The 14,217-nt window shown below is 38.6% G+C and overlaps 1 protein-coding gene across 1 annotated transcript in view; it reads right to left on the bottom strand.

The window, feature by feature from the left end:
* MAST4 (microtubule associated serine/threonine kinase family member 4) overlaps positions 1–14,217 on the bottom strand; it is an 808,011-nt gene that overhangs the window by 414,718 nt on the left and 379,076 nt on the right. The window contains exon 4 of the mRNA XM_043988945.1: positions 7,467–7,541. Within this exon, the coding sequence (XP_043844880.1) occupies positions 7,467–7,541 (75 nt within the window). The remainder of the gene's footprint in view (positions 1–7,466; positions 7,542–14,217) is intronic.

Raw genomic sequence — 14,217 nt, 5'->3', positions numbered from 1 at the left:
AATTACTGTTAAGAAGTTTAATAACTAAAAGGTTAAGAAGCCTTGAAAACTGGCCTAGGAGTCTGGGGACTGGCTGCCTATATCCAGCTCTGCCACTAACGAGCTATCTGACTTTATGCTAAAGTCATATGCCAGCTCTGGAACTCAGTTATGTCAACTATAAAAGGACTCTGTTGAATTAAACCAGCTTTAAGGTCCCTTCAAGTTCTAAGAAGCTAATGTCCTGGCAGTGATTATAGGAGAAGATATATTAGGGATAAAGTACAAGGCCTACCTATAAAATAATAGAAAACTTTTAATATAATGGAGAGGGGAGCATAACGAACACACACATACAAATGAGTGTTGTCCCCTTCAAAGTAGTCACCTTAGGATACTGTATACTTGCTTCAATTAGAACACAAACTGTGTTTGCTGGACTGAATATCTTTTGGGGGGGCAGGGTGAGGCCATTGGGGTTAAGTGACTTGCCCAGGGTCACATAGCTAGTAAGTGTCAAGTGTCTGAGGCCTGATTTGAACTCAGGTCCTCCTGACTCCAGGGCCGGTACTCTATCCACTGCGCCACTCAAGTGCCCCTAGACTGAATATCTTTTGAGGCAATAGTCATCTTTTGGGGGGAACCAATTTTATCTTTTAATAGAACCAAAAATTATCCAGAGATAAATTTGTTAGATTGTGGTAAGTAATCACATTTTTGATAAAAAAATAATAAGGCATTTTATTATGAATTAATGTACCAGATTTTCATTTGATGGAAAAACTGGCTGTAAAGGCAATTTATGAGGCTCCCTGATAAAGAAAAGGTAGTATGACATTGGAGTCAGAAGATCTGGGTTCAAATTCTGCCTCTGGTATGCAAAAAAAGCCATTTACACTTCCTGCACCTCATTTTCAACTCATCATCTATTAGATGAAGCAGTTGGACTCAGTAGCTTGTGAAGGTCCTTCGGTCTTTATCTGGATCTAAGATCCTTTACTCAGTAAGCAAAAGGTATGGGTTCTGAGATTTACAGCTGGAAGAGAACTCAGAAGTCATCTACTGCAACGCCATCATTTTAAGAAGGAGTAAATTGATGACAAAAGAGGTTGTAGAATAACTAGCCCAATGTCTCCTAGGCAGTAAGTGGCAACTTATATGCAATTACATAGTTCCCATGCAGAGCCAGAACTCAAACCCAGGTTTCTCCACTCCTAATTCTACACTCTCTCCATTTTACTATGTTGCTTTCCCCTGTCCCCATACTAATTCTTTCCCCAAACTAACATAGGACTTATGGGATAAATCATACAATCTAATGATTGTCCATATGCTGCCATGAACTTTTCTCAAATTATTTAATTTTTTCAAGTATTGCCTCCAAAATGAAAAGGGAAGATTTAAGTGCAGAAATTTTCTTCTTAGCCCTGCCCCCATTCCTAACACAATGCTTTGCATATGACAGATATTTAATAATATTTGTTGAATGGTTGGACCATATGATTTTAGAGTTATATGGAAATTTGGATTTTGAGATGTTATGGTCTGATCTACCTCCTACCCCTACCCTGACATTTTACATGTAAGGGAAACAGGCCTAGAGACTTAAGTGGATAGTCTGAGGTCATAGGAGCATAGTTCTAGAGATTGAAGTGATCGCCAAAGTCATATAGATCAATTCCTTTTCATAGATGAGGAAACTAAGACCTGGATAGTTTAAGACATTTACCTCAGGTCACACAGCAGCCAGGTGACACAGGGGACAGACCCTGTGTGACCCTGGGTAAGTCACTTTACCCTGTTTTCCTCAGTTTCCTCATCTGTAAAATGAGCTGGAAAAGGAAACGACGAACCGCTCTAGTACCTTTGCCAAGAAAACTCCAGATGGGGTCATGAAAAGTTGGACACAACTGAACAACAAAAGTGACACAGGTGGTTGGTTAGTAGTAGAACTGGCATTCAGATGCAGGTCTTCTGCCTCCATATCTGATGCTCTTTCCTGGAAGTAAATCCTATATGTGGGCTGGCATCAAAAATAAAATTACAAACAGCCTTGAATACCACTACAACAGATACCCACATTTTTTTTTTTTACAATTTCTTCAAAGCTGCATTTTTATACTCTTTTAAATGGCCACAATATTGTAACTAGAATGATGAAAATCACAAGGTTTCTTCCTTTCTCTCTTCACCATCTTCCTACTTCCTTAAATAGACAAGTGCTACATACTCCAAAAAAGATAAATTATTCTTTAACACTCTTATAATTCTTGGGACTGAGGGGTGTTAATTACTATCCAGAAACTCAGTGCATAATGAAGCTACGGAAATGTATATATTTCAAAGCCCAACCCTTCAGTGCTTTATAAATCAATCTGCATTTTCCCACAAGAATATGGGCAGAAACACCATTTGTGATTTATATAGCTGAAAACTAATTTTCGTTTGCTTTATTGCACACGTGCTAAGTAGCGGCCATGCATGTTGTACAGGGACCAAAGAGCTATCCAAGTTGCTTTGTTCACTTTCTGAACAGTGAGCTTCAGGATCTCAAAGTCAACAGAATTTATTTATTCTTGGGTTAGATTTAAAAAAAAACGTTTTAAAAGGATCAATCCTAAAAGGTTTAGAATACTCAGAAAAGTCGGACATCTGCTCTGAAATGGCTGCAGGGCTGATTTCAGCAACAAGGCAGTCTGGGTTTCATAAGCTCACCTTCATTAGAAAGAGTCACAGAAAATGATGGGATCACAAAGGCATTTCAAGTCTCACAACTGTGTCGTGAAGCACACAACTTAGAAGAAGAGACAGGCTCCTGGGAGCTGTAGCTTTGGTATGTTATGATGCGTGTGGATATGTGTGTGTGTGTGTGTGTGTGTGTGTGTGTGTGTGTGTTTTATTTCTTAAACAAATCAAGTCTTGGGTTCTAATACTTTCTTCTCTCCTTCTGAGACTTAACTTCCCATTAGCCCCTGTGCCAGCTAATAGTTTTGCACTATCAGAAATTCAATACTGATGAACCTCCCAATTTATGTAGACAGCTCATCTAGAATAAATCTTTATCATCATTATGTGCAGAGATGCCAGGAGATTTGGATCCTAATCCTCTGGACACTATCCCGTGGTTTTTTTCTGTCCTTCTGCCTACTCCCATCTCCACTCCTCCTGCCCCCATCCCCTATGTGCCTGAATCCAATTGATTTTTATTTAAGAGAAGCCTTTACCAGCTTCACAAATAACTGGTTTTGCCCTTTGAATTGTTATTCCTGCAGCACATTTTTCTTGATTCTTGGTTCATGTGTTGTACACAGTCATTTTCACTGGGGAGAGTTTCCTTTCTAGGCCTTCTTAAAGTTTCTCAGTCTTATAGTAACAGACATTTTGCAGCTTCCCAGTGGACAGGCTTAGCCAAATCTGAGCTACATTACCTGCCTTTGATTTCTTTTTAACCCTTTACTCTTATTTAAATAAAACACATTTAAAAGCTTGTTTTCCTGGGCTCAAAACACACAAGATTGCCTAACACCCTCCCCGCCCAAATTAACCTCACTTTTCCATACTTCTCACCCAGGTATCAAGATCATTCCTTTGTTGAAAAGGGATTGCTGGCTTGTAGGGTATATACTTCTTAAGGAATATTTTTAGATGGTAAAGACTAATAGAAGCATACATGAAATGACTACAATGATGTAAGTGAACAAAATAAGAACAGACAACATAATTTGGATCAAATGCAATGGCTAATGGTTGTTCCAGAGGGTTGATCCTGGAACACACTAATATCCTTTTGGTAGAGCGGTGGTGAACTACAGATATGAAACATGACACCCTAGCATTTGTAGTCAGTCTATCAGAAGATTTTGCCTAACTATATGCCTATAAGTCCTATTGATAGAGAAACTGAGGGTGGGAATTCCTTTGAGTTCAGGAGTTCTAAGTTGCCATAGGGCTTAATACAACCTGGTGACCATACCAAGTCAAGCACCAATATGGTGAGCTCCCTCCAGGAGTAGGGAGAGTGTGTGAGTGGCCACCATACTTAAAGCCAGGAAAGATAGAGGGACCCAATCGCAAAAGAAAACACAACATCTGTTAGCTTCCTTTCCCTTCCTATCCTGCCCTCCCTGCTCCTTGACAGACACTTAACACAGAACACTATAAAAGGGAGATGTTCAGAGGGAATTAGGATATTAAAAATCCGTTAATAAAATACATAAAAAAGAAATGGGCTGTCACAAAATACAGTGATGGAAGATCACTTTTGGTTTGCAAATAAAGAGATTAATTTGCGAGTATGAAACTAATTAATACCATTTTGCACATGAAGTCTTTCCTGATCTGTCCCCAGCTATACATAATCTCTTTGGCTTTTGAAATTCCCATTGTACTATAAAACTATCTCATTGCAATTTCACATTCTATGCCCCATTTTAGTTACTAGTATTCATGATACTTTTATACTTTTCCAGCTAGATTAAACTCCATGAAGGCAGGAGCTGTTTCTTTTCTTTTCTTTTCTTTCTTTCTTTCTTTTTTTTTTTGGTCTGCCCCTTAGAAGAGCCTCAACAAATGTCTGCTGAATGAATAGCTATAATAAGCCCTATAGTCAAGGAACATGTATTTAATGGGACAAGAAAATTTTCTTACATTCCATCCTTCCCCCCAAGTTATAAATTTAGGTAGGTAACAAAATCAGTATACTTAAAATATAGCATAGGACATTTACCTAAACTATTAGTTTCATCTCCTAGCACTGAAAAAAGGACACCCAACATCATGGGCCAGTGATGACTTTGCTATAAAGTGTTTTTAGACTCCTAGGTAATGAAACTGAAAATGATTCAGGGTGGATTCTTAGCCAAGTGGCATACAGAAAAAGGTCACTGACTATATGCTAGTATTTCCATTTGCTATTGTCTAAATACTATATCCATATAGTAACTATCCTCTCCATCCTCTTAAATGTTAGGAAAGACTTCTTGGCCTACAATAAAATCCACACTACCTAGAGCCACAGAGCTATATTTTCTCCCAGAAAAACAGATGCCCTATTTGGTGACACTAAGGAAGCTATTCATGTAACACTGAGAGCAAAGTTTATCTAGGGGGCAGCTAGGTGGTGCAGTGGATAAAGCACTAGCCCTGGATTCAGGAGGACCTGAGTTCAAATTCGGCTTCAGACACTTGACACTTACTAGCTGTGTGACCTTGGGCAAGTCACTTAACCCCCACTGCCCCGGGGCGGGGGGGGGGGGAGTTTATGTAGGAGGAAAAGTCACAATTCTCTCCAAAAGTACCCGTGGCATCAATTGAAGAAATTCGTTAATTTGTTGTTGTTCCATTGCTTTCACAGTTATCCCTGACTTTTCTTGACCCCATTTGGGGGTTTTTTGGCAAAGACACTAGAACAGTTTGCCATTTCCTTATCCAATTCACGTTACAGGTGAAGAAACTGAGACAGGGAGGGTTAAGTGACTTATGCAGGATCACAAGGCTAGTATCTGAGGCTGTATTCGAACTCAGGAAAAAAAGTCTTCCGGACTCCAGGCAAGTCACTCTACTGCACCACCTAGCTGTACTGTGATACAAAGAGCTGAGGGGAGGAAGAGACTGAAGAATATGCAATATGAAGACAGGATGACTATAGGATAATTGATTTAGCTCTGGAAAGGACTTTAGAGACCACCTTGTCCAACTCACTCATTAAACAGATAAGAAAATTGAGACCTAGAGTGTTATGAGCACATACATCACAAGTGGCAGCATCAGAATTCAAATTCAGGTCCCCTTATGCCAGATCCAGGGCCCTTCCCACTTTGTTACAGCAAAGGAAAGGAGAGAGAAAACAATGCAGCCCAAATGTGCTGGTGCCACTGAGATCCATGCCAGAACACCAGGTAATGATATTCCCTTATGATAAGGCCATTTTGGCACTTCAGAGATTAAGCTGAAGTGGGAAGAAAGAGAAGGAAAGGCGGAGATGAAATCCAGAAGAACTCAGGTCACAATGAATCTTGTTCTATAGAAAATGGAAACTAATTCATTTGCAAATTCAAAGGAGGTCAAGGACAGAGGGAAAGGACCCATACATACACGAATATTTATAGCAATACTTTTCATTGTATCAAAGAACTGGGAACAAAGTTGGTGCACCTATCAGTTGGGGAATGGCCATGATATACAAAAGTAATGGAATATTACTCTGTCCTAAGAAATGAAGAATTCAGAGAAACATGGAAAGACTTACATAAACTTGGGGAGAATGAAATGTACTGAACCACGGGAGCCATTTACCCAATGATCACAGTATTATAAAACAAAACAAGTTGGAAAGATTTAAGAAGTCTGTTCAAAGCAGTGAATAATTGTGACTTCAGAGAACTGATGATAAAGCATGTCATCCATCTTGGGAGGGAAAGGTAATGGACTGGAAGTGCAAAATGAGATATACCATTTCAGCCTTGGCCAAAGTGCTGATTTGTTTTGGTTGGCTATATATACTTTGGGTATTAGTTAAGACTTATTCAGGGGAGGAAAAGGATTTAATTAGAAACTAGTGACAGAAATGCAAAAAGAGCATCAACCAAACATCTTTTCAAAGGTGCAGAAGAAAATAAAAATTATAAAGTAGCCATAGGGAAAATTTAATAAGTCAATCACAAACTTAGTGATTTAATAGATTTGGCATTTAATAAATGCTAATTTAATTATTTAAAATTATATGTGATGATTTGGTTTCTCATTCAGTTCTCTTGTTCTTTTTATATTAAAATGTTTCCACTGGCTGATTATATTAAATTCATAATAAAAAGGAATTTTTAAAAATACAAAAATGGATGAGTTATACAAAAAGGACATCTGTGGTATCAATGGAAACAATGTTCTTATGGATGAGATCACAGATCCATAAAATCATTCATTTAGATTTGACAGAGACCTCAAAATCCAGTTTGGAGCAATCCCCTAATTTTACTATTAAGAAAAACAAAGCCCAGAAACATTAAATAACTTGCTCAAGGTCATATATAGGTAATAAGCTTCAGAAGAGATTCCAATCCATGTCCTCTGACTCTAAAGTCAGTACATTTTCTACTGTACCTTGATACCTTCTTATCAAATTATGGAAGAAAAACCAGGTTATAGGGTAACTAAAGGGCATAAAATCTTAGAAAATTTCAGAACTAGTTTTTTTCTCTCCCCAAAACATAATGAAACTTCTGTAACTTCAAGGAGAATGTCAAGACCAAAGGCAAGTAGCCAGGAGTACAAAAGAAGAACGCGGATGTACTTAATGAATATAGTACACACAAACAAGCACAATTGGACTTGAATTTCCTTTCATAAAGAGACCTCTGACACTAGGAAAAAATATGTATTTTAGGCTTAGCATTCAAAACACACGCAAACACACCATGACAACCCACTCAAATATTGGCAATCCCTACCCACCCAACCAAATGTAGATAGGCTTATAAATGCCTACTCACTTTTGGAGCTGACGTGTCCACTAGTCTCTGCCGATGCCGGGCTGAGCTGAAATGGCTCTTCGGAGGCTGCCCTTCCTGACAGTGAATGGAAAGGGGGGAAATGAACAGGAAAAAGGGAGAGGAGAAGGTGGGACATGAGGTGATGGAAAAATGGCCAAAAAAGGGAGAGGGAGAGTGTTTAACTGTATTTTCGTCATTATCTATCTAAAACTTTATAAACATACACAAAGTACATTTGATATTCTCCCAATAAGTGCATATGCTACAAATATGCTATTCAATTTATTCTCCTTTAGCCATGCATGTGTATTTGACATCCACAAAATGTCAAAATTGAGACATTTCTCTTCCCATTAGAATTTAATAGGTTATAGTTTCATAGGGCCATCTTTGTGATTTCATTAGCTGATATTTTATATTCCACTTTGTGTGTGTGTGTGTGTGTGTGTGTGTGTGTGTGTGTGAGGCAATTGGGGTTAAGTGACTTGACCAGGGTCACACAGTTAGTAAGTGTTAAGTGTCTGAGGCCAGATTTGAACTCAGGTCCTCCTGAATCCAGGGCCAGAGCTCTATCCACTGCGCCACCTAGCTGCCCCCTCTATTCCACTTTTAATGTTGATAAAGGGTAAAAAAATAGGAGGGGAGAGTTAAGGGTAATTTTATCCACAAGCTCCATTAACTCAATTACGCCTCAACAGCTGAAAATGCCATCCTTCTTCTTATCCTAATAGAAGGCATATTTCAGATTAGCAGTGCTTCTCCCCAGTCACATTTCACTAGAATAACACAGGGAATTTCTGAGTTCCTCCCAACCTTGAAATCACCTTTGCCTGAGAAGTTCTGCCCTGACTCATCTAAGATGCATCCCTGCTGAATTCTCTGGCAATCACCAAAAAGTCTGTCCAGTAATGTTCTGGAAGCCCAGAAAAAAATGATAATCTTACATAGTAATCTTGTTCCAGTGCTCAAAAGAGATAAATCTATCCTCAGGCATGCACCTTAAAGTAATCTGAAGGTCGATTTTTCCTTCTCAATTCAACAAGTTCCATTTGAAAGGGGAAGGTCTTGCTAGGATTTTGAAAAATGGGCACAGCTCTATATTCCCAACCTCCTGAGAAACCCACCAGCCAAATTAAATCCAAGAAACACTTATTAAACACCTGGTAGACACAAGACCCTACAGGGAATATTGGGGATACAATCAAAGAATGTAAGTAGGAATCCTGTCCCCAGTGACTGACAGCATGGACTTCAAGGGTCACAAAAGGAGGTCAGCACCAGGGGCAGTGTTTGCTAAAAGCAAAGCAACACCAGATACAAAACTCCCAGAAAACTGCCAGCAGAGATCGGTTACTACTTGGTCATCTCTACTTGACAGAAGGAAAATGTGAAAGGAACATCTTGTTAGTAAAATATAGGATATCAACTTTTTTTTCCTCCACAAGGATAACAGCTATTTTTCTTTAAGACATATATCAATCATATCCACTTGAATTGTCAGCAATCACTGCAATGACCACAAGGATAACCACCTTACAGAAATGAAATGTCATAAACGGCAAACTGCAAGTAAATATCTCCTCTAGTCACTGACATGCCAACATGTTGTTTTTTTCTTTTTCCCTTTTCCCCTACTATCTTTTGAAATAGCTAAGGAAATAGTCTTAGAATTGTATCTATTCTAAAAAATACCCCAAGGCTTTAATACAAAAAATCATATTTAGGGCCTCATTGGGCCTCTTGCAATAAAACCAATTGATCCTTGATCCTTTTCTCTCTCACATTAGGTCATTGTGGTTTTTGCCCTTTGTAGTCCAAGAACTTATCACAGTGATTAAAAAGTGCTTGTTGACTATCTAATTGTCCCTCTTCCTCTTTCCTACTTGCTCTGCCATCTCTTTGGGTCTTTCCTTAATGGCCACCCTTTACCACCTCCTTCCCTCTCCTCAATCATTCCCAACAACTCCAGCTACCACCTTTAAACAGGTGGTTTAAAGAGGCCATTTCTCTTATTTCAACCTTTTTCTCAAGTTCCAGATCTGCCTATCCAGTCTGTGGCATCTGAAATCTTGATTCTATCTTATTGATTCTTCTCTCTCCCTTACCATGCATACCTCACAACTTCTCAAGTCCTATCCTTTCTTTCTCCATTATTTTTATATGCATTTCCTAGATCTCCATCCTCATCCCATCCCACCCCTCCCCCCCCATACTGACCCATACATTCACCCACCTTAACTACACCATGCACCTCCTACACTATACACCTCCTGAACCTTCATTCACTCTCTTCTCTCCAAGCCACTCTTCATGTTAACACAGACTAATCTTTGTTCATCACAAATTTAGCTAAATTTGAAAAATCTCTTTTGAATTTGATAGGAAACACCTGTCTTTGAAGCAAAATAATTGGCTAGCTAGATTTCCAACATTAATATTTTTAAAGCATGTTAAGCAAGCAGAAATTTCTCTCTGTCATTCTCCAAAAGGATACCACAAATGAGTTATGCTATTTTTACCTCCCCCCCAAAAATAGTGTTCTAATCACATGTAAACAAATAATTATCCCTACTGATCCAAGTGGGAAGAAAGCTATGGATTGTGATTCCATATGGAATCATTACAACTGATTTAAATGTTCTAAACCATAATAAGGAAACATCATCAGTATAAACAATGCCAGATTCTCCCACTCACCGGGAAAAAAATTAATCACAGAGTTAAATATACATTTACAGTCAACATGCAAATTAACTCAATTCCAGGCCTGCACTTTACAGCTTTTCTTCTAACACCAAGGTGAAAACAGTTGTTGGTTTGTTTTTTTTTAATTAGCTAATTGTACCCTGAACTCAGCAGGGGGCAGATGTCGCTGTTAAATCTCATACCTAAAATCAGAGTCATAATATTTATGCCCCCCATTGGTAGAAAGCTGGTGAAAAGACATCTCATCCTTCAAGGCGACTAAGCAGGCCCTTGAATTCTTGTCTCTTCTTTCATCTCATTTGTTATCAAGCTCAATGAATCTTGAACACCAGATGCACAAGATTAACAAATGGGTCTATAAAATAATCAATGTATTTACACAAAGATTCAAGCAATACATCTTAATAGAAACTGAGGGGCAGCCTGAAGGATTAGAGCTATTTTAATGAATTGCACATAGAAATAAAATGACAGTCTGGGCAATCAGAGCAAGTTTTTTTAGCATAGGACCTTATTTCAAAAACAATCTAAAATTTGTTTTTTAATAAAATATAGCCATGCTAAAATAAATTATTTAAAGAAGCTCAAATGTCTCATCCCCAACCAGCTTTATGAAACCACAGTAGCAATATAATGGTCACCAGCCTCACTCTCTGCTCCAGAGACAACTGGGTCCAGTGGCAAGATAGATATCAGGAAGACTAGAGGTGGCCCTGGATGTTTTGAGACAATCAGGGTTAAGTGACTTGCCCAGGTCACACAGCTAGTAAAGAATCAAGTGTCAGAGGCTAGATTTGAACTCATGTCTTCCTGACTCCAGGGCCAGTTCTCTTACCTTCCCCAACAAAAGTGAATACACTAGCTGGAAAGCATAATATCCCTACTGTGTTTTTTCTCTTCCTTCAGGCTTATACAGATTCCCACATGAAGTTTGATCCACAGTTGGATAATCCAACAGACAGAACTAGAGACACACTGAAGAGTCGCAAGAGTTATTCTGTGCCTAGGATCCCAAAGGTATAAGAGGTTAAGCTATAATTAACATGATATAGCCAGAGAATCCTTCTTACAATATGCCTTGCATGGGGCAGCTAGGTGTCGCAGTGGATAGAGCACTGGCCCTGGAGTCAGGAGAACCTGAGTTCAAATCCAGCCTCAGACACTTGACACTTACTAGCTGTGTGACCCTGGGCAAGTCGCTTAACCCCAATTGCCTCAGCAAAAAACCAAAACAAACCAAAAAAACCAAAAAACAATCTGCCTTGCAGTGCAGAAATCCATGTGATAGTACAATGAATGAGTCAGACCTCCATCAATAGCACTGCTGTAGCAGGGTACAGAAACTTCTGTGGATGGTTGAGTACACAGACAGCTTTCCTAAATGATTGCTTGGTTTTGGTTTTCTTGGTTGGGACTTGTGATTTCATAGGCATGAGGCAAATTCCCTCCACTAATACAATGGAGAAAGAGAGAGACAGCAACAGAGACAGAGACAGACAGGCAGGCAGGCAAATAGACAGACTTATGAAAGATATAGCTATATACACAGAGACAGACAGAAACAGAGACAAAGACAGAGAAAGAGAGAGTCTTAAAGAGCTGCCTTGAGCACTGAACGGTTAGTTAAGTGATTGTCCATGTTTCCACAGCCAGTGCTTAGTTCTCCTTAAAGGCAGGACTCAAACCAAGTATTCCTATCCCCAGAGTCAGGAGACCCTCTACATATTACTCCAGGTTGTTGGTTACTTGTCATGTTGGCCTGCCATCATGAGTGATCTAACATGGTTTAATCCCAACTGATCTAGTTCTGACCTAGTAGACCAAAAAAGGATTCCAACAATTCAAAAGACCAAAAGGATTTAAAAAGGTATTCCAGTGTTTGAAATCTCTGTGCGTGCAAACAAACAAGTATTTATTAACTACATACTACAAGTTAGGTACTATACCATGGGCTGGAGAGAGAAGTACAGAGAATAAAGCAACGCCTACTTGCAATGAGCTTTCAGTCTAGTGGTAGATATAACAAGGACATATGAAACACACACACAGGTATAAAGTGAATCAATAAAAATATATGTATATGCAGCATATACACACATGCATATACAATATATACATATATGCACAATATATATAGATATGTATATACAGTTAAAGTAGTTAAATGCAAAGAGGGAAAGTACTAGTATTTAGGTGGCTCTGAAAATGCTTCATGAAGATGGTACCTGAGCTGTATCTTAAGGGAAGAGTCTATGAAGTAGAAGTAAGAAGGAAGTTTATTCCAAGCATGGAAGGAAATGTTGAAAATGGATAGTTCTTAGGTGTACCTTAACTACCATTTGACAATACAAAAATATTTACTTAAATTTTCAGATTAATATCATGGGTTAGTTGCTATATGATATCCAGAAGTTATTAATCTGCCACTGGTCACATGTTCCAAAATGAGCGAGTAAATTATGACTTGTTGGGGTGATGTATTTATTTGCCCACAGCAGAATATAATTGGTTGCATTAATAATCGGTTTCATTAAAAAGAATTTCTTAAGGAAAATTAAAATCCAGCAAGGAAACCTATAAAGTTTATCTTTAAATTACTAGTTCTTTCTCAAAGAGTAGTTTAGCTCTCATGGAAAGTATGCGTGTCAACCATTCATATAAAGGGAAATAGAATTGGGGACTTCATTTTCTTCAAATACTAAAAGTCTAGTCCTAATCCACTGGTAGTAGAGTTGTGAAAAGGTCCAACCAGTCTGGAGAGCAATTTGGAACTATGCCCAAAGGGCTATAGGATTGTGCATACCCTTTGATCCAGCAATACCCCTGCTAGGTTTATATCCCAAAGACATCCCCCAAAAGAGACAAAGACCTATTTGTACAAAAATATTTATAGCAGCTCTTTTTGTGATAGCTAGGAATTGGAAATCAAAGGAATGTCCATCAATTGGGGAATGGCTAAACAAGCTGTGGTAAATGATGGTGATGGAATATTATTGGGTGATAAGAAATGACAAGCAGAGTGATTTCAGAAAGGCCTGGAAAGACATTGATGAACTGATGTATAGTGAAGTGAGCAGAACCAGGAGAACATTGTGCACAGAGACAGCAATATTGTTTGATGAAGAACTGTGAATGACAACTATTTTTAGCGTTACAATGATCCAAAACAATCCCAAAGGACTAATGATGAAGCATACTATCCGCCTCCAAAGGAAAAAAAACTGATATTGATTGAACACAGATTGAATTATGCTATTTTTCACTTTTTCATTTTTTCTTTTATTCATTTTCTTATACAAAATGATTAATATGGTAATGTTTTACATAATTACACATGTATAACCCACATCTAATTGCTTTCTTGCTTCAGGGAGGGGGAGGGAAGGCAGGGAGAGGGGGGGATAAAATTTGGAACTCAAAACTATAAATAAAAATGTTTATTAATAGAAGAAAATGAATAAATAAATAAAAGTCTAGTCCTAAATACCGGCTGGCTCGGCCTTCACACTCTAGTCCATACATAAGCCATTCTGAAGTGACACACTGTCCTTGTGCTGTCATGATGGGATAGCAGCGGCTGATGGCCATCAAGTAATCAACAACAGTCCTTATATTGCCTATCTTCTCAATCTAATGACTAACTCATTTAACTATCAAATGAGATCTTTACATAGCACTTTGCACAGTGCTGGCACATGGTAGACACTTAATGCTTATTTTCTGCCTTCCTACCTTCATCCCGGGCTCTAAACCCTTCCTTGCACCCATCAAAAAGTTTTCCTTTGTAGAATGCTTCAGTTTCTTTTTTCTTTTCGCGGGGCAATGAGGGTTAAGTGACTTGTCCAGGGTCACACAGCTAGTAAGTGTCATGTGTTTGAGGCTGGATTTGAACTCAGGTCCTCCTGAATCCAGGGCTTGTGCTTTATCTACTGTGCCACCTAGCTGTCAAGTGCTTCAGTTTCAAGGGGGTAAGTAGAAAACTTTTATTTATGTAGGCTCAGCCAATACCAATCTGCTGTGCTAATAGCCACTATTGAAAGAAGCA

The sequence above is a fragment of the Dromiciops gliroides genome, chromosome 1 (genome assembly GCF_019393635.1).
Source record: "Dromiciops gliroides isolate mDroGli1 chromosome 1, mDroGli1.pri, whole genome shotgun sequence".
In the NCBI taxonomy this organism is placed as follows: Eukaryota; Metazoa; Chordata; class Mammalia; order Microbiotheria; family Microbiotheriidae; genus Dromiciops; species Dromiciops gliroides.
The sequence above is the reverse complement of the archived record's forward strand: the minus strand, read 5'-3'. Positions and strand labels throughout refer to the sequence as shown.